The sequence below is a fragment of the Dipodomys spectabilis genome, unplaced genomic scaffold (assembly GCF_019054845.1).
Source record: "Dipodomys spectabilis isolate Male_0828 unplaced genomic scaffold, ASM1905484v1 ptg000163l, whole genome shotgun sequence".
Classification (NCBI taxonomy): Eukaryota; Metazoa; Chordata; class Mammalia; order Rodentia; family Heteromyidae; genus Dipodomys; species Dipodomys spectabilis.
In genome coordinates, this window is record NW_024870840.1 from 19,486,723 (window position 1) to 19,507,317 (window position 20,595).

A 20,595-nucleotide genomic window follows, 5' to 3' on the forward strand; every position below is an offset into this window, starting at 1 on the left:
GGACACGGGGCCAGCCTCTCCTACCGCTAACTATAAGAGGAACAGTCTGTACCCATTTGCTCCTCTTCTGGGATGCCCATAATCCTCATGGCCTCCATAGTCTCCTGGAACATGTCCTTGTCCTGCTGCCCGGGGATGGTAACGTGCCCATTGGACAAGAAGCGGTATTTGTTGTATGGCTCCAACAGAAGGTCAGCTGCAAGGGGTGAAGAGCAAGGGCTGATCAGCAAGTGTTGAAAGCAGAAGCCTTGCCAATCTAGTGCCTCCAAGATTTAGAGACATGGCAACAGCCTCAAGAGCCCAGGGATGTTCTGGGATCTGTGGTCCCATCCCTGTGGACTCCTCAGGTATGAGGCTGACAGGTACATAGCACAGAAGAGCATCAGGCCCTGGACTCAAGATCCTGCCTGTGACCCATTCTAGCCTCTCTCCTGAATGCTCAGAAACTGTCCTTGGATGGCCTAAGGACAGGAGTCAGAATTATTTCTCTTCCCCAAACCATGCTGATCTTTCAATACCCGCAATGGTACACAGCTCCGCACACCAGGAGGGGCCTAAGTGCTTCAACCCAACAGAGCTATGACTCACTCTTCAAGTGCTCGCCAGCCCCGGAAAGCAGGTAGTAGAAGATGTGGAAGGTCCGTTCCTCCTTGGCTTGGCGGATGGCACGAGACTTCTCCAAGAGATCTTGACAGGCATTAAGGAGCAATATAATACGAGGTGGAGGGAAGGTAAGGCCTTGGTTTTCCTCTTATCCCCACCTAAAAGGAACTAAATATCACCAGGAAGAAAAATGGCACAAAATGGCAAAACAAAAGCAAACTATATTGGTCCCATACTTCCAGCAGAGTTACTTATCCAAAGTGTCAGCTGATAGTGCACGCCTGTGATCCTAACCTGAAGAGGCTAAGATCTGAGGATTGCGGTCCAAAGCCAGACTCCAATAAACCATCAGAAAACCAGAAGCAAAGCTGTGGCTCCAAGTGGTAAAGCACTAGCCTTAAGCAAAAGGAGCTCGGGGACAGAACCCAGAATCTGAGTTCAAGCCCCATGACTGACCAAAAAGAAAGCTAAAGGACAGCAAGCCATAGTACTAAACCACCCTAAGACTGGGCACTGGTGGCTCATACCTGTAATCCTAACTACTCAGGAGGCTGAGATGGAGGATCACAGTTCAAAAAGTCTGCCAGAACGATAAAGTCCATGACACTTATCTCCAGTGAACCACAAGAAAACTGGAAGTGGCGCTATGGTTCAAAGTGGTAGAGAACTAGGCTTGACCAAAAAAAAAACTCATATTCAAGCACCATGATTGACCCCCCCCTCCTCAAAAAAGGCGTGGGTTATACCTTAGAGAGTCTATTGCCTTCTGACCAGTAACAGGAGACTGGAGTACTTTACAAGCAAAGGCCATAAGCATGAGACACATAGATAGCATCCACAAAGACATCAATGCCCTTGGGAATGTGCTTATGGTTTTCAGTAGTTCACCCCTAATAGGCACAGAACTGTACCCTGCCATAAAACCCAAGCTCTCTGTTGGGTTTATAATGCCCTCATCCTGGTAACTCCCCCAACTCTACAAAGTAGTGTCACAATGAGCCCTGAAACAAGGAAGATGCTTCTCCTCTGGGAAGACACCTCTCCTCTGGGAAGACACCTTTTCCTTCCAGACCCCACCTCTTATTCAATCAGCCATAAGGATACAAGTCTCAATGTTGGCACCCACGATGTAGCCATTGACATCAAAGTTGATGCGAATGAATTTTCCCTGAGAAAAAGCAAATAAAATGATGAGATACTCCTGATTACAGAGTTGGGGAGCAAGGAGTAAGCCAGAGACCCAACACCTTGTCTCACATCTAGAAGGAGAAAGCCAAGGGATCATGGGTACCCGTTTGTCAAGGCAATACAACAAGCAGGATACAAAGGCATCATGTTGTCTGTCCAAAGCCAGGAGCCTGGGTCTAGCCCAGCCTGGGCTGGGCTCCTGGCACAGAAGGGAGGCAAGGAGGCTCACTAGTACCACCCTTGGCCCTGGGAACTTTTGGACACTGCTATAGTACAGCACTCTGCTCACTCCCTCACTGGCTCTTCCACCTTAGGTGAAGTTGGTTAAAGATGCTGTTTATGGCCATCTTAATTAAGAGAGAGAGGGCAACACCACACTGGCAGGAACCATCTAGACCAGGGAGCACCAAGTTTGAACCCTTCTCACTCTGAGATGAGAGCCCAGGTGGAAAGTCATGTGGAACATCACAAAACTGTCTCAATATCTGTACCAAGAACTGGGGTACCACTGGCTGCTACTCACAAATCGTGAGGAGTTGTCATTCTTCACTGTCTTGGCATTTCCAAAGGCCTCCAGGATGGGGTTGGCCTGCAGCAGCTGCCGCTCCAGCTCCCCCTGTGAAGAAACCCAGAGACTTGTGAAGGCCAAGTAGTAGTTGGGCCTGCCAGGCCTGCTCTACCTCAATGGCAGACACAAGCCTGCAGGCCCAATGTGCTAGCAACAGAGGCTTCTAGAAGCTGCGGCTCCAGCTTCAACTAGGCTCCTGATCATTCCAAGGCCACCTTCCCACTGGGCCTTTGGAGAGTGTACTGGTTTTAATGCCCATGGACTGACCAGAGGAGAAAGCAAACGCTCCTGTGGCTCCAAGAACCCAGACATGGAGGAACCTATTTGAGAGCAATGAATGAACTAAGAGAGGTGGCATGGCCCTTCCCTGGGACAGACCCATCCGGTGTACACTGGCTTTTGGCCCCCTCCCTGTCTCTAATCCTCACTTTTTTTCCTTTTCACAAGACAAGAAAAGGGTGTCAGATCTTCACAAGACACACTGTGGCCTAGTCAACTTTTCATTATCCTTTTTGGCCCCTGTCCTGACACCCCCAAACCTAATCCTACCATAGCAGAGTCTAGTATAAAATCACTAAGCCATTTATGGGGTCTGAGCTATTCATCAATAATGTCAACCAATCCTACTTGTGGGCTGCTGGTGCTGTGTGGCTAGAGAAAGGTACCCGATGCCTTCTCATCCCTCACAATTCTGGGGGTGGGCAAGATGAGGCATACCCACATCACAAAAGAAGAAGCTGAGGTTGAAGGAGAAGGAATGATTTGCCCAAGGTCATCCAGAAACCAATAGGCAAAGCAGTAGTCAAATTCAAGGCTGCTGCCTCATCTATTAGCTGCTATGACATCCGCCCAAGCCCCATGTCAGGGTTCTGCCCGGTCAGGCCTTCTTGATAGCAGCTATCATCCACCTGACTGGCCAGGTAACATCCAGGGCTGGCTGAGGAAAACAGGATCTCATTCCCTGTCACAGCTGGACCATCAAGGGGAAAGAACTCACACAGGGCCAGGCGGAGTTTGTCTTTATTAGCAAAGCTGGAGGTCAGCCAGAGCTTTACGGGAACAGCAGCTGCCTCTGAATGATGAAAGGAAAGCTGGCAGCAGCTACAGGAGCTCCCAGGAGACGGAGATGCCAGCCCTCCAGCACACCTTCCACAGACACAACCTATCTCTGCAGGGTACCAAGGATGTTCTATAGTCCAGTTCAAGCTGGCTGAAGACCCACCAAGGCCAGATGGGGACTAGGCAAAGCCTCCCTCCCCCACTCCGCCATCTTCAGACAGGGCTCCTCCCAGACTGGGAAAGTACAGGTAGAGTCCATCCGGTGCCTTGCTCCTGAAGGGAGGTCAACAAGGCCGGGCCAAGGGGCAAGCTGGAGCAGGATGCACATGTTCGCCTGTATTCAGCAGACATGGACACCAACTCCCACCCACGAGTCTCAGGCGGGTCTGGAAGCCGGCCCCGGGGAAGTCAGCCGAGGCGGCCCACGGAGCCAGATTTGGATAGGGCCACTCCCCACCCACTGAAGCTCCTCACCCAGTCCAGGCCTGGCTGCCAGACTGGCCGAGCCACTCCCCTTCCCGCAGACATACACAGTGCATGTCTGTGTCCCACCAGAGCCTGCGCCCGCCTGGCTTGAAGGCAAAGCTGAGGCCTCTGTTCCGAACCACATGAGAGTTACCATGGAAAGTGGGACCAACAGGCTGACTGGGAAAAGTCACTGAATACAAGGCATTCCCTGCCAACTGTGAAGATGGCTAACCTATACAATTTCCTCTATCGATATCTAATTAGGCACAGCAGACCTTGATTTTTTTTTTGGTGGGGGGGAGGGTATGAAATCTGCATGATACGAACTGATCCTTCTAAGTTTGGAACTGCCAATTTAGTTTCCGAAAGGTTTCACTGGGTAGTGTTTCTGACAGTGGACTCCAGCTAGTGCATTAAAAACACCGAGAGGATGGAGGCCACAGAGCACTGACAGGACTGGAAGTCTGAACAGTCCCTTCCTCCAAGCCCAGCTTTGCCAACCTGCAGACCTGGCCAAAGCCCAACATTGTGCTTGACTTCCATGTCTTAGGATGACCAAGCAGACACTCCAAGTACAAGAAAAAGAACTCACTTCCAGAGATGCCACTACAGGCCTCTCAATACAAGACTGGCCAGCCAAGTTTGAGAGTGCTTCACATGGAAAATTCAGGCATGGAAATAAACTACCACTGGCCAGTGGCCTTTTACACTGAGGGCCCAGTCAGTGACTGGACCTTAGGTAGACACAGAGCCAGGGATAGGTGCCTTCCATGTCTGGACAGCTTTGCTCTCACTGCCAATCCCCCTAAGCCCTCACAATCTGCCATCTTCACTGAGTGCTGGAAGCTAGCCTTCCCCTAGACACCTGGGTTCAGACGTAAGCATCTGGGGCCCTTTTACTGCTCATGGTGGTCCTGCCTCCTCTCCTTCACAGGGAATCCAGTGGCACACTCCTGAGAGCCAGTCACAGACCAGGCATTTGATAAATAGTTGGGAGATAGATTGTACTGAAAATGCAGAGACAGAAAACCACAGCTAGAGAACTCCAAACCTCGCAGATCTGCTTTAAAACAGATCTCCTCAAAGAGTGGAAAATTGGAGGGGAGAAAGAGAGAGAGAAAAAAAAAAAAAAAACACCTTTATTAGTTTCTAAATATAACTCCTGACACCCATGGAAAAAAGCTCAGAGCCTTGAGAGGCTTGGCACATGAAAAGTTGCTTCTGGGTCAGTTCCAGAAGACTACACATGAGGACATTCTGCAGGACGCACCCCAGATCTGCATGCACAGACACACGCCCCGACTTACTGATGAATGCTGTACACAGCAAGCCAGTAAGGATGGAGCCACCAAGGGTGACAGAACTCCCCTGATGGCCTCAGGGGACATTGCTGGTACTTAGATTTCACAGTGCAGTCTAAGTATGCTTGAGGAAAGAGAAAGCACCCCATGATCATGCTTAAGACTAACCACCCAACCCCTAGAAACTCCAGTGGGACCTCCTGACATTGCTTAGCAGCAGATGAGGGACAAGCCACCTGTATCTGATGAGGACCACCAAGGCTATGGGGCTCCAGGAGAGCAGATGCCCATGCCACAGTGCCACGGTCAGGTTCTGCCTGGAACATGACAGCTGCTAGCACTGTTGGGAGTCTGAGCAGTACTGCAGTTGTGAGAACAGCTAGGTCATGAGATGAACCCATTCTGCAAGGGTCATTGGTTCAGAGTGCACAAGAAGTTACTGTGTGTCATACCAGCCCCCTCCTCCCAAAACAGTGAGCCGAGCCTACAAGAAGAGTTCTAGCTGCAGAAAGTGACAATGTGTGGAGTGAAAAGCTGCTCAGGAAAAAAAAAATACAGAATCCAAGGGCACACGATGGCAGAACACGCATTCCCGGTGCAGAACGTGCAGTAAACGTGCAGCTCACCTAGCCAGGACACTGCTGAATTCCACCAAAATCCATCAAGAGGGAGAGGGAGAAAAAGGGAAGTGAGATGACTTTCCAGTTACCCTTTCTCTCTCTGTGGGGGGCTGTCCTCCCAGAGGCATTTCCACAGCAAGGAAAAGAAATAGATTTCCCAAGTAGGCCTGCCCAAGACCCTAAGTCTTGGGCTTTCTCTCCAGCCTTCGCACAGAAGACATCCAGCAACTGGGTACCTACACCAAGGATGCTGCTAGGCAAACCCTGGGCTGGCTCCAGTCTCCCTGGATACTTGGAAAGTTGCAAGGCTGAGAGCAGAATGGGATGGCCACCACCCGACCACTCCCAAGACTCTGCCATCTACAAAAATGGGTAGGCCTCTGCTGCTTTCCCCAGAGCATTCTTAATTACATCAAGGCCGTGATCTTTAGGTTCTCCTCTAGCACCCCATGGAAGGTCCCACAAGCTGTGGCAGGATGGATGTGCAGTACACTCACCTGGTCTTTCTTGCTCTTGTGTGAGGAAGCCACATGAGCCAGGTACTGGATGACTTTCTTGGTGTTCTCTGTCTTCCCCGCTCCAGACTCTCCCCTGCCAAGAATCAAGCAGGTCCTCAGAGAGCCATGGCCCTGGCCTCCGACCCTCTCTACCAAATGCTCTGCTGCCTATCATTCTGCTTTTCAGGGAGCCAACACCTGCTAGCAGAAAAAGGGACAGCGAGGTTCTGGAATCCTCCCTTAGTCTGTTTCCCATGGCCCTAGGCTAGGCCAAAGTCAGCTCACATGTACTCCTTGCCTGCCCACTTGGCAGCCTTTGCAGACAAATGTTTTAGGAATCAGTGGGAGGCAGCTGTTGACTTCGGGGTCAAAGGCACTTAATATGAGTCCCTTTGAAACTTCACTTAGGGGTGTGGTCTATACGTTAACTCCTGCTGTGGTAGAACTTATCTGTCTCCCTATTAAAATCAAATGGAAACCAGTGTAGCCAGAACCATCTGCTCAGGAGCTGTGACCTGGGTAAGGAGACTCCTGTTCCTCCTGTTAGAACCCCTTGCCTGCTCACCACTCCCCTGAGAAAGGCAATAAAGCCTCTTGCTCATTATCAAGCTGGGGGGGGGGGGGGGGGGTCGGCAATCAGGCAGCAAACACATCATCCCAAGCCCTGTCCCCAGAGGAAGTGGCAGGGGTGTGAACTTCTCAAGGAGCTTACCGACCTGAGCCTTAGCAGGCCAAGAACATTCTTTCCTCCAGAATTAAAACAGGGCTGGGCTCCAGCACCACAAAACAGAAACAAAAACAGGTCAGAAAAACACTTACGTGCACAAAATGGACTGATCCTCCCGATCTGAAACAAAAGAGACATCAGGTTAACTTTGGCCAGACAGAGACAAGACTCCCCACTTGGCTTCTGAGAGCTGGCCATGTCCTAGACAAGGAGCACAAAGCCACAAACTCTGCCCATGAGGGATCGCACACCCCTCCAAGCACAGGCTGACCAAGGGCCTCAGGAAGGAAGGAATATTCGAGGTGGCAGAGCTCTGGGCAGCTGCCTGCCCCCTGGGAAATCTAGTGTCCACCCACACTATTCTTTCTCCCTCCTTGGAGAGCTGGCCTCTGGAATGCTCCCTAGAGGCTCCTTCAGGGTACACTAAGATGGGCCCTGCCTTCGTGTGCCCTTAGCTGGGGTAGTAGCTGAAAACACTATGTAACATTGCTGCCAGCTGGCATGGTAGTGTACACCTGTAATCCCAGCACTCAGGAAGCAGAAGAGGATATTGAGTACATGGTAGGTATTTTAAATGCTATGCCTATTTAAGTAAGGAGGCCAGAGAATGGCGGGGGGGGGGGGGGGGTGCGAATAATGATATCATGTCTCAAAAGACTGAAATATGGGAACTGTAGCTCAGTGGTAAACATTTACCTAACATATACGAGGCTGTGGGTTCAATTCCCAGCACCTCAGAAAATAAAATATTCCCACCTTCCTTGAAGTTAAAGCAGCCTAAACCCAGCATCAGGCTGTTTCCTGTGTTTCTGAGTTGTGGTGAGATAGTTAAGCCTGTGTCTGATTCCATAACACAAAGTAGATACAGTACTGACTCTCCTTCAGGATTATGTTGAGAACTAGAAATACTAGAGTGGACCTTGAGTGGAGATCCCCAAGGGCAACTGTTTACTGCCCCCCTACATCCCTTCCTGCAGAGAGAGAGAGAGAGAGAGAGAGAGAGAGAGAGTGTGTGTGTGTGCGCGCGCGCGCGCGCGCTCAAGCGAGCAAGCATGCCTAGGGCCAGGCACCAGGAGAATGACTCAGGGTTTTCTGTGCACATGGCCTCAGGAGATGGATTTAGCTGATCAAGACCGTCAGCCACTGACCAGCTAGGTCACCTGTCCCTCCCCTAGGTGCTTTCTGGTGAGCCTGCACTCAGCAATGCAGGGGCTGAGCATTGACTACCATACCTCCTCCATCATCTGCTGTTCACGTAGGAGGGAAAGGGGGGAGAAAGTCCAAGCAGGAAGGAGAAAAATATGCAAGGCCTCCACCCCACACAAGCAGTAGCTGCCCCTGCCTTTAACTGCAGCCCAGCCCCCTAAGAATGCCCACAATTTTAACAGCACAGGGGAAGCTAAGATCACTCCTATTCACACACAAAAACATCTCACCTCTTGCTCCAATCTAAGATCAGTTCTGGGAGCAGACTCTGGGGAGTCAGGGCAACATTTCTCCTCACCTTTCCCCCAAAAAACAGTCCTGCAAGGCTGCTCAGCCAGGATGGAGACAACAATGACACCAGGGAAGTGGCGCTATGGTTCAAATTGTAGGCACAAGCCTTGAGCTCAGAAACAGCACTCAGGCCCTGAGGTCAAGCCCTCTGACCAAAAAGAATGCCACCTGGCCTTGATAAGATAGGTGGGAGAGAGAAGGAAACAAAGGAGGACGAGGGGGGAAGGCTGTCAGACAACAGCACCACCACCCAACTGATAAGGGCTGTGGCAAACATTTTTGTCTCCCAGGCCCAGCCCTCCCCTGCAGCGCCCTGTGGTTTGCCCCAGCTGTGGCTGCCGGCATGTTTAGTCACCACTCTACAAGCAGGCAAGAATGTACCTGTGCGTGCTGGCAAGGCCTAGGCAGCAAGGGCCAAGCGCTACCATAAAAGGAAACATTCTCCAGCCCTCCCAGAAGGAAGCGTCTCCCAGCGCAGTCCATGCCCCTTCCATTCCGGGATGGCTGGAATTCCTCTGGCTGTGAGGAGGAGTCAGGCTCCCGCTCAACAGGAAGCAGAGGCTGCATACTCACAGAACATGCACATGCTCACACATGCACAGAGGCACACACAAGACAGCTGCACCTGGACACTATCCCACATGGGCACAGATGGAAGGCACGTGAACAGACACACATACAGTCATATGAACAGGCACGTGTAACATGGCTACACATTACATACACACTGAGGACATTTGCCTGCCTGTGCGTACAGGCACACGTTTGGACCACATGTGTGTAGACACATGGCTTACACATATACCTAACAGTTTACATGTACACATGGGCCTGCCCACACTCCAAACACCAAAGTCCACAGCAGGCTCATCCCTATACCTCCATCCAGCCCACATCGCCAGCTCCCCCCCCCCCGCCCCCAGCACCCAAACACCCCAGGAGCCAGTGACCCCTGTCCACAGAACCCGAACTTCAGAGACACCATAATGTGCTTTCCCAGTACCCACCTAGGTAAATGCTCTCAGAATGCAACAGTGATAGGAGGCCTGCTCGTTGCCTCTGGTCTCACCACTCAGCGCCCCAAGTCAGTGACTTGCATGGCCACTTAAATCCAGAAAGGTCCCTGGACCACCTCACAAACCTTTGCAAACCCTTCCAGTAGTTCAGTCCATCACCCTGTGTGACAAGGCAGGTGTGACTGCCCCTGTTTACACGCTCTTCACACGAAGTTTAGGAAGTGCCCGCTGCTGGACGCTGGGATGGCTAGAATTCCCAGCAAGCAGTGGGCTCCTGGCCAGGCCTCATTCACCTTACCTCTCTCTCCTCCCCCCTTCGCTCCCCCCATCCTGTCCTGTGCATTCTGGCAGACTCTCCTTGGCACTGAGGTCTTGCCCAGCACCGCCATCTCACTGATCCAGCCTGATCGATTTGTTTTGGCTCCAGTACTTAGACCGGTACAGACTGAAGGCTTACTTGAAAACAGCCTTCCTTCCTCTTCCCTCAGAGGCCTGGAACTTAGGCGACATACAACCCCCTCAGGACAACCCTGTTCTGATATATAGGCGCCCTGAACCACCTGGCCCCAGCCATATCTCACAGGGCATGAGGGAGGGGAGAGGAAGGACCCAGCCTTCTGCCTTGGTTTCCGGACTTATGAAAAGCAATAGCTTTCCTTGGACAAAATCTTCCCAAAGCCTTGAACAGAGGACAGCAGGTGTTGGAGAGAGTTTCTCAGAGCACAGTTTAACCACATTGGTCCACACCCATCCACAGCAGCTAAACTCACTGGCAGCAAGCTTGGACACAGGGCTCTGCGCTCTGCTCTGTACTTCCCCCTCGGGGCTAACCCCTTCAACCTCTGAGAGTAGAGCTGCTTTAGGGACCAAAGGAAATGAAATGTGTGCCTAAGCCTGCTCAGAAAGCCATCCTTAACCACTCCAGCTCCCTTCGCTGCCAAGCTCCTCGTTGAGACCCTCCAGCACCACAAGAAAGGCTTTCATGAGTTACACATCCAGTGACCAAGCCATCCAGCCTGTTTTACTTTAAACCTGAAAAGCCCTGAGGCTGAGCCTAGACAATAAAGTACCCTTAAGCCAACTCACAAGGCTGGCTATAGGCTAGAAGGAGAACTGGGCTGTAGGTATTCTATCTCAGACATTTCAACCTGGTACAGGCATCTGGGGGGGCCTTACTGCTCACTTCCTCCAGGAGAGGAGCTGTAGTTGATTCTTGTCCATAAAAGGCCATAAGACCTACACAGCAGTGACATCAGCCCGACAGGAAGCACAGGAGGAAGGGAGCGGGGCCTGCTTCACCAGCAGCCACTGCTCAGAACCGACTCATGGCCAGCCTCAGATGCCTCCTCCCTCCCAAGGGGTCCTGCAGCTGGGAGAGTACCCTGTCCACGGGTACTCTTGTCTCGAAGCCCAATGGGCTCTCAGGACCTGACTGAAAAGTAGGTATGGCCAAGACAGGAAGGACAGGAAAGCAATTTCAGGATAGGTGTCAGGCATGCATGGTAGGAACCAACTGGATAATCTGTAACTAATGGGTCAAAGCCTCTCGCCTTCCGTGCATCTTCTGCTCTCAGGAAAATTCCAGAGTAGAGCCTTAGATGGCACACCGAAAGTATGCTCAGGATGACCCCTGTAATTCTACACTGTGTCACCCAGGATGGGCAGGCTGTCTCCAAATCACTTTTCTGTGGCTGTTATACAGTCTTTTTCTGGGGGGGGAGAGGGGCGGTCCAGTCATGGGGCCTGAACTCTGGGCCTGAGCACTATCCCTCAGCTCTTCAGCTCAAGGCTAGTGCTCTACCACTTGAGCCACAGCGCCACTTCCAGCTTTTTTCTTTTTGCTTATGTTGTGCTGAGGAATCGAACCCAGGGCCTCAGGCATGCAAGGCAAGCCCTCTACCACTAAGCCACCTTCCCAGCCCCGTCTTGGGAAGTCTTACAAAGCACTTTGCAAAAGCACAAAGCCTGGGAAGCTCCAGCTCAGAACTTTGGACTGGAGAAGCCTCCAATACCACCTGGTTCAGCTGTCACAGCTTAGAGGCCAAGCCTAGACTCTTGAGAACCCCGTGATCTGATCAAACTTATAGAGCTGCACAAAGAACAAAGGCTTCTGGATTGAAGTTCCTCTCCAACCCTTCTCCATCACTAAGAATACCCACACATTGGAAACTTGATGCCCCACGGTCCTACCTCAGTGCTGCAGATGAAGGGCCAGCCTTGTCTGCAGCCAGACCAATAGGTTATAAGCTCTTAAGAACTAGAAAAGGGGAGAGAAGAGTGAGGGGGGAGAGCAGGTGCAAATACTGCTTCATACTAACAGAGGTTACGGATGGGTCAAGCAGAGACTATCTTGGAGCCTCCTAACAGCCTGCTTACCCAGCAGTCACAGGTGAAGAAAGCCCTATTAGTGGTCCCCAAGTACTCAATGTGTCTCCAGGGCACACAGGCAAGCCCAGGTCAGAGAACTCCACTCAGCAGCAATCCAAGCCAGAGACATTATTAGAGGCACTGTGGCTTGAACCTGCCCAGGAGGCCTAAGTTCCCAGATACAGAAGGAAAAAGACAGCCTTCCCACCAGTCCCTTGAATGATTAACTTGCATTGCGTCCAGAGTGAGCTAAGCCTGAAACTAGCCTTCTCTTGGTTAAAATGCACCAGCAGAACACAATAGCTGGTGCGCAGGCAAACCTGGCAAAAAGGAGAGGGCTGGCTGTGTTTCTGCCTTTGTCCGCTGGGCCGGCTCTATGGGGGCAGCTCTAACAGGTTTGTCAGGTTAGAAGAAAATACAAAAGCTACATATGAATGCCTCCTGCCCATAGCATGTGTTCCCTGAAGGTCAGCTCTGCCTCACTTTACCCAACATTCCCTCTTTCTGGGAAAAAGGAAAAACAGACGTCCTAGACAGAGAGAACTAAGCCACAACAGAGAGCTGGGTTCTCACAAAACAAACAAAGAAAGGACAACAGAACAAGCACAGAGAGCAAGATTTAGCCAGGCAATGCTGTCACCATCTTGGTCACCAGCTGGACCACAAACAGCTCAGCAAAGAGAAAGCTCAACTCTCCTCTCATAAGCTGAGCCAAACTTGCTTGAGGACACAGGATCAGAGAAGTAAGCAGTAACATGGACAAGACACTTTCTGAAGAAGCCAGGAGGACAGCCAGTGTCATCAAAGGTAGGTGGCAAGGCAGAACATGCCCTTGAAGCAGAGCCACACTTCCTGTCCTTTTGGCTCAGACCTGTGCTCTAGCTCATGTTAGACAAACAAGACTACCGGGTGGGACAATTCCCCGGGCCCCAATCAGCACATTTCAGGTGCTCACAAGTTTTACAAAGGTCAACAACAGTCCAACAACACCCTGGGTCAAACCAGAGGAATTTTTACAACTACAGACTTTCAGCTTCTATGTCCCCATAAGCTTTCAGGAATTACTTTGGCTCTCAACTGTTTACTTAATTCCAGAAATGCCATAGAGAAAGGAAAGCTCTTTTCTCCAAGCACATCTGGAACACTGGAGTCACAGGGCCAGCACTTCAGGCCAGGGAGTAGCAAGCTAGTGAGCAGCAACAACACAGGTAGCAAGAGCACATGCCTCAGAGAGGTTGAAGCACAACCCAGCTCAGCCATTAGGGATTTTCAGGTAGATTTTTTTTGGGGGGTGGGGGAGGAGGGTGAAGACTAACAAAATCATCACTGAATCAAGCTCTTCACTACCCCCAAAGCTCTAGGTTCCAAGATCACTATTTTTTTTTCTGTCCCTTAGCAGACCCAGAGTAACATGGTGGGCCGACTGGATTGGATGAAAAGCAGAAGTCTAAAGCTGAATCATTGCAAAGGACCTATTAGCCACAGATTCCTCTTCTAGAAAGGTTTAGAAATGAGACAGCTTGACCATATTGTAATTAGGCACCTCATTCCTGGCCAGGTTCTCCCTCTGAGGGCAGGACCCACAGCTTCCTTGCCCTAGACCCTGGGGCAGGCCGGTGGCTCTGGAGCCTGTCTCTCAGCACTTCTACCAGTGGACCAAAGAGTAGTTCAGGGCTGCACGAGAGTGAACTCCAGCACACAATGATATTCTCCTGAAGCACTGTGAAGAGACTGACACCTCTCAACAAGGTGGAGGCCTGTGTGGAGGTGCTGGCCAGCCTGGAAGAATCACCTGGTGATGACCTTTGCTAAGCAAGCCAAGTATAGTATCAGAACTGAGTGGCAGGAAGTTCCATGGAGACCATTTCTGTCTCCACCTGCCCCTCTTCAATCACCATGACAATTTCTCCTTGAATGTTTTAGCCCCACTAGCTGCCTCATCCTGCCTCACTAAACACAGAAGGTTCCATCACAGTAAGCCAGGCCAGTTACGAAGCAATATCTTATGACATCCAGTCCAAACCCATGGCCTCCCCCAGCATTACTCCCTCCTCTGTTCACAAGCTGGGCTTCTCCCTAAAGCTAAGGCTGAAGGACCCATCAGACCTTCCCTACAGCCTACAGACATGCTATATGGTTCTCTCATTTCTACCCCTACACCTCAGCGGCCCTCGGGGTTCATCGGGACACCTTTCCTCGAGGCTGGGATGCTCACTGTGATGGTTTGTGCATCTCATACCTCCAGGCACCAGACAGCAACTTCTCCAAGGCAGGTCCCACAGCCTACATTGTGTGTACTCTCTGCAGTGCCTGGCACACAGAAGGCTAGCCCAGTACCCAGCACTCCTTGGTGAGCCCAGACTGCCTCATGAGACACATGGAGATGCACAGGGCTCAGCTCTAGGCCTCTGGCAGACAGCAGAACCTGTGCGCTGACGGCTGGCAGGGCTTACACTTCCTGACCAGTACATTCCTGTTAAGTGGAATCATTGCATCTGAGGCTTCTCACTGCTCCTGCTCCCAGCCATCTGTCCTGGGGAGCCATGCATAATCCTGCTGACTGTACCCCAAAGCTATTCACTGGTCTTGGACAAGCATAAACTTTTCCTCAAGAAGACCTTGGAAGGTAGACTGCTCAACCAGGAGGATGTAAAAAGAGGAAGGGAGGGTTTGCTTCCTGTTAACCCCCAACTAAGTGCCAAGCCAGTGAAGAATTCCTTCAAGAAGCCAGAAGAAGAGGAAGAGGAGGGGCAGCAGTGACCATAGCCCACATTCAGGGAATCAGGAGACCCCTGATTCCTAGGTCTGACTTGGCAAAATATGGGACACATACCTGAGCCCATGCCTTTACCTGCAAGTGGGATGGGGCATGCTCAGACAGGAAGCCAGCACAGAACTACTCTTTACTATACCCAGAGTTCAGCCAACCACCAAGATGAGAATGCAGGTGTCCAGGTGGCCAAGCTCTGCAGGAGTGGCTTCTGCTGAAAAACCAAGGCGGATGGGGAGGGGAGGAGGGCTGCACAGGACAAAGGGTTAAACTGCTCAGAGTGGTTTAGGCCTGGAATGAAAGCTGACCCTCCCCCATGAACAGTGGGTGCTCATTAAAATACCAGAGTCACTGAAAGTGAACCAACCCTGGCATTGGAGCTAATTAACACAGAAGAGGCCTTTTCTACTTGTGTTGGGGAGACAACTAGGCTCACATCAAATTCTGACCACTTAACACATGTGACTTTACCCATAGGGGAACCTGGGAGCAGAAATGTCATTTCCTGACCAGCCAGCCTTTTCTACAGGTCATGTGCTGCCATTGCCCAAATCCACCTCAGCCTCTGTATCAGCCAACGGATCCACCATGCACCCAATGGCACTGGTGTCCGCCCAGCCAGGGGCAACCCAAGCTTGTGCTCTCTCATCCTCAAGCCTCACATAGTCCAAGCTCGGTACCATTCCAGAGGAGCACAGTCTAATCCCAAGGCTGGGAGGCCCGTTACTAACGGGCAAGGCACCAAAAGAATCAAAGGGAGAGCCAAGGTTCGGAGGGTGAGCTGGCCATGCCACAACTTTAATTAAACCCAAGACTGGGGATTAAAATAATAAACAAAACTCTGCAGGCACGTCTGGGCTGCACCCCAACTGCTTACTGACACAAACCTGGCCAGGCTTTCCACAGGACTGACCTCCGTGAGGCCCTCCTGACGACCCCGGCCTCAAAAGCCACAATTTCCTCGAACTCCAAAATACTCCACACCTTTCTAAGTTACACCCTGGCACCAGGTAGGGATAGCAGCTTGTCTGGCTATGCAGCTATTGCCCCAGATCTAACTACAAACATGTCTTGTCTCTCCCTCTGGACTGCCAGGGCCTCTAGGGACAAGATAATGTACTAATGAACTTCTTGCTGTTCTGGTATTTCTATCGCCTATATTCATGACCTAACCCAAGGCACCACAGGTTACCATGCCCTACCCTATGCCCATGACAGATGGCACTAATCTATCCTAGCATTCCTTGGCAGTAAGTCTCAAATCCTTACCACCATGAGATCATTTGGGAATTGACACTCAGAGTAAAACCAATCTGTAAAGATTGGTCCAGTGGTTTTCAACTAGGGGAAATTCTGTCCCCCAGGAAACATTTGGTGTCAGTGTTAGAATACTACTTATTGTCTCAACTGGACAGAGAAAGTAGAATCTACTCTCCAGGATCCTGCTAATAACCTGCAGTGTTCAGGACAAGGCCCTCCCCTCCCCAACAGAATTACCCGATCCCAATGCCACTAATGCCAGGTTTGAGAATCCTTGGCTTACTCTAACAAATAGGTAGAGTGGCATATAATTTATCGTCTAAACCAGATGCTTTAGGGTACTATTAATAATAACTGAAGATCAACTAGCAAATATCAGGAATATCCCAGCAAACGCAGGCATCTAAGGGATGAAGGACAGGGGGAAGTGCCTGGGAAGGGTCGGAGAGCTTGTCTCATAAGGTCCTCAGACAAAGCCACCAACTACCCTATTTGGCAGAATAAATGACTATGTCATAAGCCACAGGCAGCTCAGGAAGGAAATTTTTGTCTAGTTCTTTTTTGTTTGTTTCCTTTAAAGCAGAAAAGCTATGATCTGGCCAGCCTTCTAAGATGTAAAGGCCAGAAAGCAAATCAGCTTCCCTCCCCAAAGCCAGTGGGCAGCATGCACAAAGACTTCACCTCAAACTGGACAGACAGTGACCTCACCAGCATGCAAACTCAAGGCTCCACGGAATCACGATACCTGACTTAGAGCAAAACCCAAAGCAAAGGCCCCTTTGGAAACATTCTTGATTAGTGAGCTACATTTTCTTGACATCCCTTCCCCAGTACAAGAAACCTGTTGCTAAAAAGGCTTTGCTGCTTGGTTTACTTTGGAAATGTCCTTGTCAGTCAACATGGGTAAAGAGTGAGCCCAACACAAAGCAGCAAGCAGACAAGGCAGAGACCTCTCAGAGTAAGGGTTACAAACACATGAACTCAATACCAGCAGAGACTGTTAAAAAGAAGCCTGGGACTTTAGGTTCCCTAGCCTGTACATCCCAGCTCTCGGCTCTACAAGATGAAAGCACACATCCACTTGACCTCACAGCTTGATGAAGCAGCTCCTTATTCCCACTGAGGCCACTGTGTTACAGACGAGACAAAGGAAAGCTCCATGTTCCTTTTTCTCCCCCATAATTGTGTTCAACCTAATGGGAGTTTCAGAACCCCTCACCCCTCAAATGTTTATGTCACTGAATCAATAAAAACGGATCAATCTTTGGGGAAGAATCCCACAGGTTATCTGAAGAATGTCTGGAAGCCCAGTTCCGATGACTCCTGGAGCCACAGTCTACATTATGTTGTTGCTATCATCCTGGTCTAAAAGGGCACCAAGCCCCCTTGGTGCCAGAGCCCTTGAATCCAGATCTAAGTGTGGGAACATGCCCTATGCAGTCATTCAGATCTCAGGAAGACCCAAGAGTGCACTTCTCGCATTCAGCCAGGAGAAAAGTGACTCATAACCTCTAGAGACAGAGACTCAGCTTTTTCTAGGATCTCACAAAACGTTCTTCCACCAGCTTGTTCTCATTAGCACTTTCAAGCAGACATCCTACTTTAAAACTAAAAGCTGGCTTCTGCAAGAAATTTTGGTAGATGTGAATATAAGCCAAAGGCCAGGCCAAATTCCTACATCTGACAGTGAAGAACTTCTCCACGGCACATATATGTTGCCACTCTCAACTACTACCCTAGGGCCAAGTTGTGAATACAAGATTCCTTACCACCACTGCCTAGACAGACTACAACGCTTAAGAAAAGAACACATAAAAGACCACTGTCAATGCAAGATAAGGAAATACACTCATACCTGCCTAACTTCTGAGAATATAAAGGCAACACAGGCCCTATCCATATCAAGGAGGAAAAAAATATGAACACTCATGTCCAATAATGCATTAGCAGACTCTGATAAAAATCTAGTATGGATTTTCTCCCTGGAGGGCATAAAACTCCAGTCCCATTCTTAGAAAAGAGTAGGGACCTGCCAGGCAGTAGAGGCAGAAGCGACAGGATCAGGAAAGGAACATTCAAGCAGAGACATCTACTAGGCACATGCCAGGAGGTGCCAGAGGTTGGGAGGCTGACATAGACGGGGCAACTACAAAGAGCTCTACATGCTGCTCAAGTCTTAAGTGCTGTCTCTGGGCAATGAGTCATCAAGTTTAGAACCCTAGAAAAGTGACCCACTGGCAGAGGGAGAGGGAGGGCTGGCTCTATCAGAGTGAAGGTCACAGCAAGCTGTGGAAGCCTGAACTAAGGCCAGGGCCACGACGGTAAGTAAAGTGGGTGGCATCAGAAATACTGAAAGAAAAAAATCTATGGAGACTGTTGGTAAAAACCAGAAATGGTGGCTCATGCCTGTAACCCCAGAAACTCAGGAAGCTGAGCAGGAGGACTGAGACTTGAGGCTAGCCAAAAAGGAGAAAGAAGGAGAGAAGGAGGGGGAGGAAGGAAGATGGGGGAGGGGGGACGGGAGGAAGAGAGGGGGAAGAAGGATAGAAAGGAGAAGAGGAGGTAAAGAAAGGGTGGGGGAAGGGAGGGGAAAGGGAAGAGGAAAAGAAGACTTGTGTAACAAAAGAACCAGGCTTGGACAGGGTCAGCAAGGAAGACCAGTGACTAGTGGTGATCAGGTCTTCAACCACTGCAGTGGATGAGGCCACCACTCAGAGGATCATTTGTAGGGTAGGGGAGGTAAGAGACTGAAAGCACTGCAAAGAGGTCAGGCCTACTCAGGGAGTAAGTAAAACTGTCTAAGCCGGGTGCCGCTGGCTCATGCCTGTAATCCTAGCTACTCAGGAGGCTGAGATCTGAGGATCGCGGTTCAAAGCCAGCCCAGGCAGGAAAAGTCCATGAGACTTATCTCCAATAAACCACTAGAAAACCGGAAGTGGCGCCATGGCTCAAGCAGAAGAGAGCTTACCTTGAGCTGAAGAGCTGAGGGACAGCACCCAAGCCCAGAGTTCAAGCCCCAAGATCCACCAAAAAAAAAAAAAACAACTACCTAATGCTGGAGAAGGCCTCGTGAGAGGTGAGAGCACAGATTTAGCAACCTACAAGTAATAGATGACCTCTGTCAGACAGTCTGACCAAGTGGTGGGTGGGAGGCATGTCATGAGAGGGAGGGAATACACACACTTCCTCTAAAATGCTTCACTAGGATGGGACCAAAAGCCAGAGCCAGGCAGAGGCAGGAAAGACTTTTCATCTGTTTATTTATTTATCTATTGTGGTCGGTGGTGGGGCTTGAACTCTAGACTTGGGTACTGTCCCTCAGCTCTTCAGCTCAGGGCTAGCACTCTACCACTTGAGCTACAGTGCCACGGCCGGTTTTCTGGTGGTTAATTGGAGTAAGAGTTTCACAGACTTTCCTGGGCTGGCTTTGAACCACAATCCTCAGATCTCAGTTTCCTGAGTAGCTAGGATTATAGGCATGAGCCACGGGCACCTAGTGCATCTGTTTTTTAAAGACAGAAAATTCTCTAACATGTTTCCAGAAATGGGTAAGGAGCAAGAGAGAATAAAGAAATCCCGGAGAAAAGGGAGTAATTCATGAAAGGAGGACTGATCTTGAAAAGAATGAGAAACTAGGGAAATAATTAGGAAATGTACTCTTTAAAAGCTTCTACACATTCATTCAACATTTAAACAGGTCCTCTGATAAGACACTGGCCTTGGCTCTCATATGATGCACATAGACCTAAATGAAGCACTGCCACCCCCCCACCCCCCAGCCCATATCAACAGGATATGCATGGGATTTGGTACCCACGAAGGAAACAAAGAGGCCACAGGGGGGATGGACCCTGGAAGTCCAGGTGAGGACCTTGTCTCCAGGCACTCACCTTGCATCATACTCCTGTAAGCAGTATCAGTGATGGCATAGATGTGAGGTGGCATTTCATGCCTCTTCTTGCCCTTATACATGTCCACAATCTCTTCAGAGTAGATTGGCAGGTTCTTATAAGGATTGATGACCACACAGAAAAGGCCTGAATAGGTCTGCAGAAGAGAATAGCAAAGGATGAGTTAACAAGCTTACTCTATTCTCAACACTGTACAAAGTTGGCAGCAAAGTATCTACTCCCTCCAAGACTCCCAAGTCATCCTGATATGAAAACATTGGGTGGAGCTGCTGCGCCTCCTTCAGGTTAAGGGTGCCCAGCCATCCTCTATCTGCTCTCTCTCAAATGCCGATGGCTCCTACCCTGCAAACTAACCGTGCATATTAGACAAGACTACAGCAAAGCAGACAGAAATCCAAGCACAAAACTCAGATCCTAGGAATAAGAGAGATATTTGTTATCATGAGAGAAGTACAGAAAAAAGGGTTTGGCTGTAGCCTAGAAAACAGCATATCACACTACAGTGAAGGAGTCTCAGGTATATTTAAGCTGAAACATTTTTAGCACTGGAAAAACTCACATTCCTAAATCAATCAGATCCCCTGCAGACTAGTGGATCAGTGAGAGCTTTCTCTCATCCTAGAACTTTCTAAACATTCACTTACAAATCTCTCAAAACCTTAAATGACCACCTTTGTGTCCCCTATGAGCTTTCTCTAAGGCTCAGATCTTCAATAGAGGGGATCAATTCACCCACACTATAA

The 20,595-nt window shown here is 50.1% G+C and overlaps 1 protein-coding gene across 1 annotated transcript in view; it reads right to left on the minus strand.

The window, feature by feature from the left end:
* Myh9 (myosin heavy chain 9) overlaps positions 1-20,595 on the minus strand; it is a 94,366-nt gene that overhangs the window by 34,579 nt on the left and 39,192 nt on the right. The window contains exons 3-9 of the mRNA XM_042693094.1: positions 19,832-19,988; positions 7,124-7,151; positions 6,305-6,398; positions 2,315-2,407; positions 1,708-1,771; positions 589-687; positions 53-196 (exon numbers count right to left, since the gene is read on the minus strand). Of these exons, the coding sequence (XP_042549028.1) occupies positions 53-196; positions 589-687; positions 1,708-1,771; positions 2,315-2,407; positions 6,305-6,398; positions 7,124-7,151; positions 19,832-19,988 (679 nt within the window). The remainder of the gene's footprint in view (positions 1-52; positions 197-588; positions 688-1,707; positions 1,772-2,314; positions 2,408-6,304; positions 6,399-7,123; positions 7,152-19,831; positions 19,989-20,595) is intronic.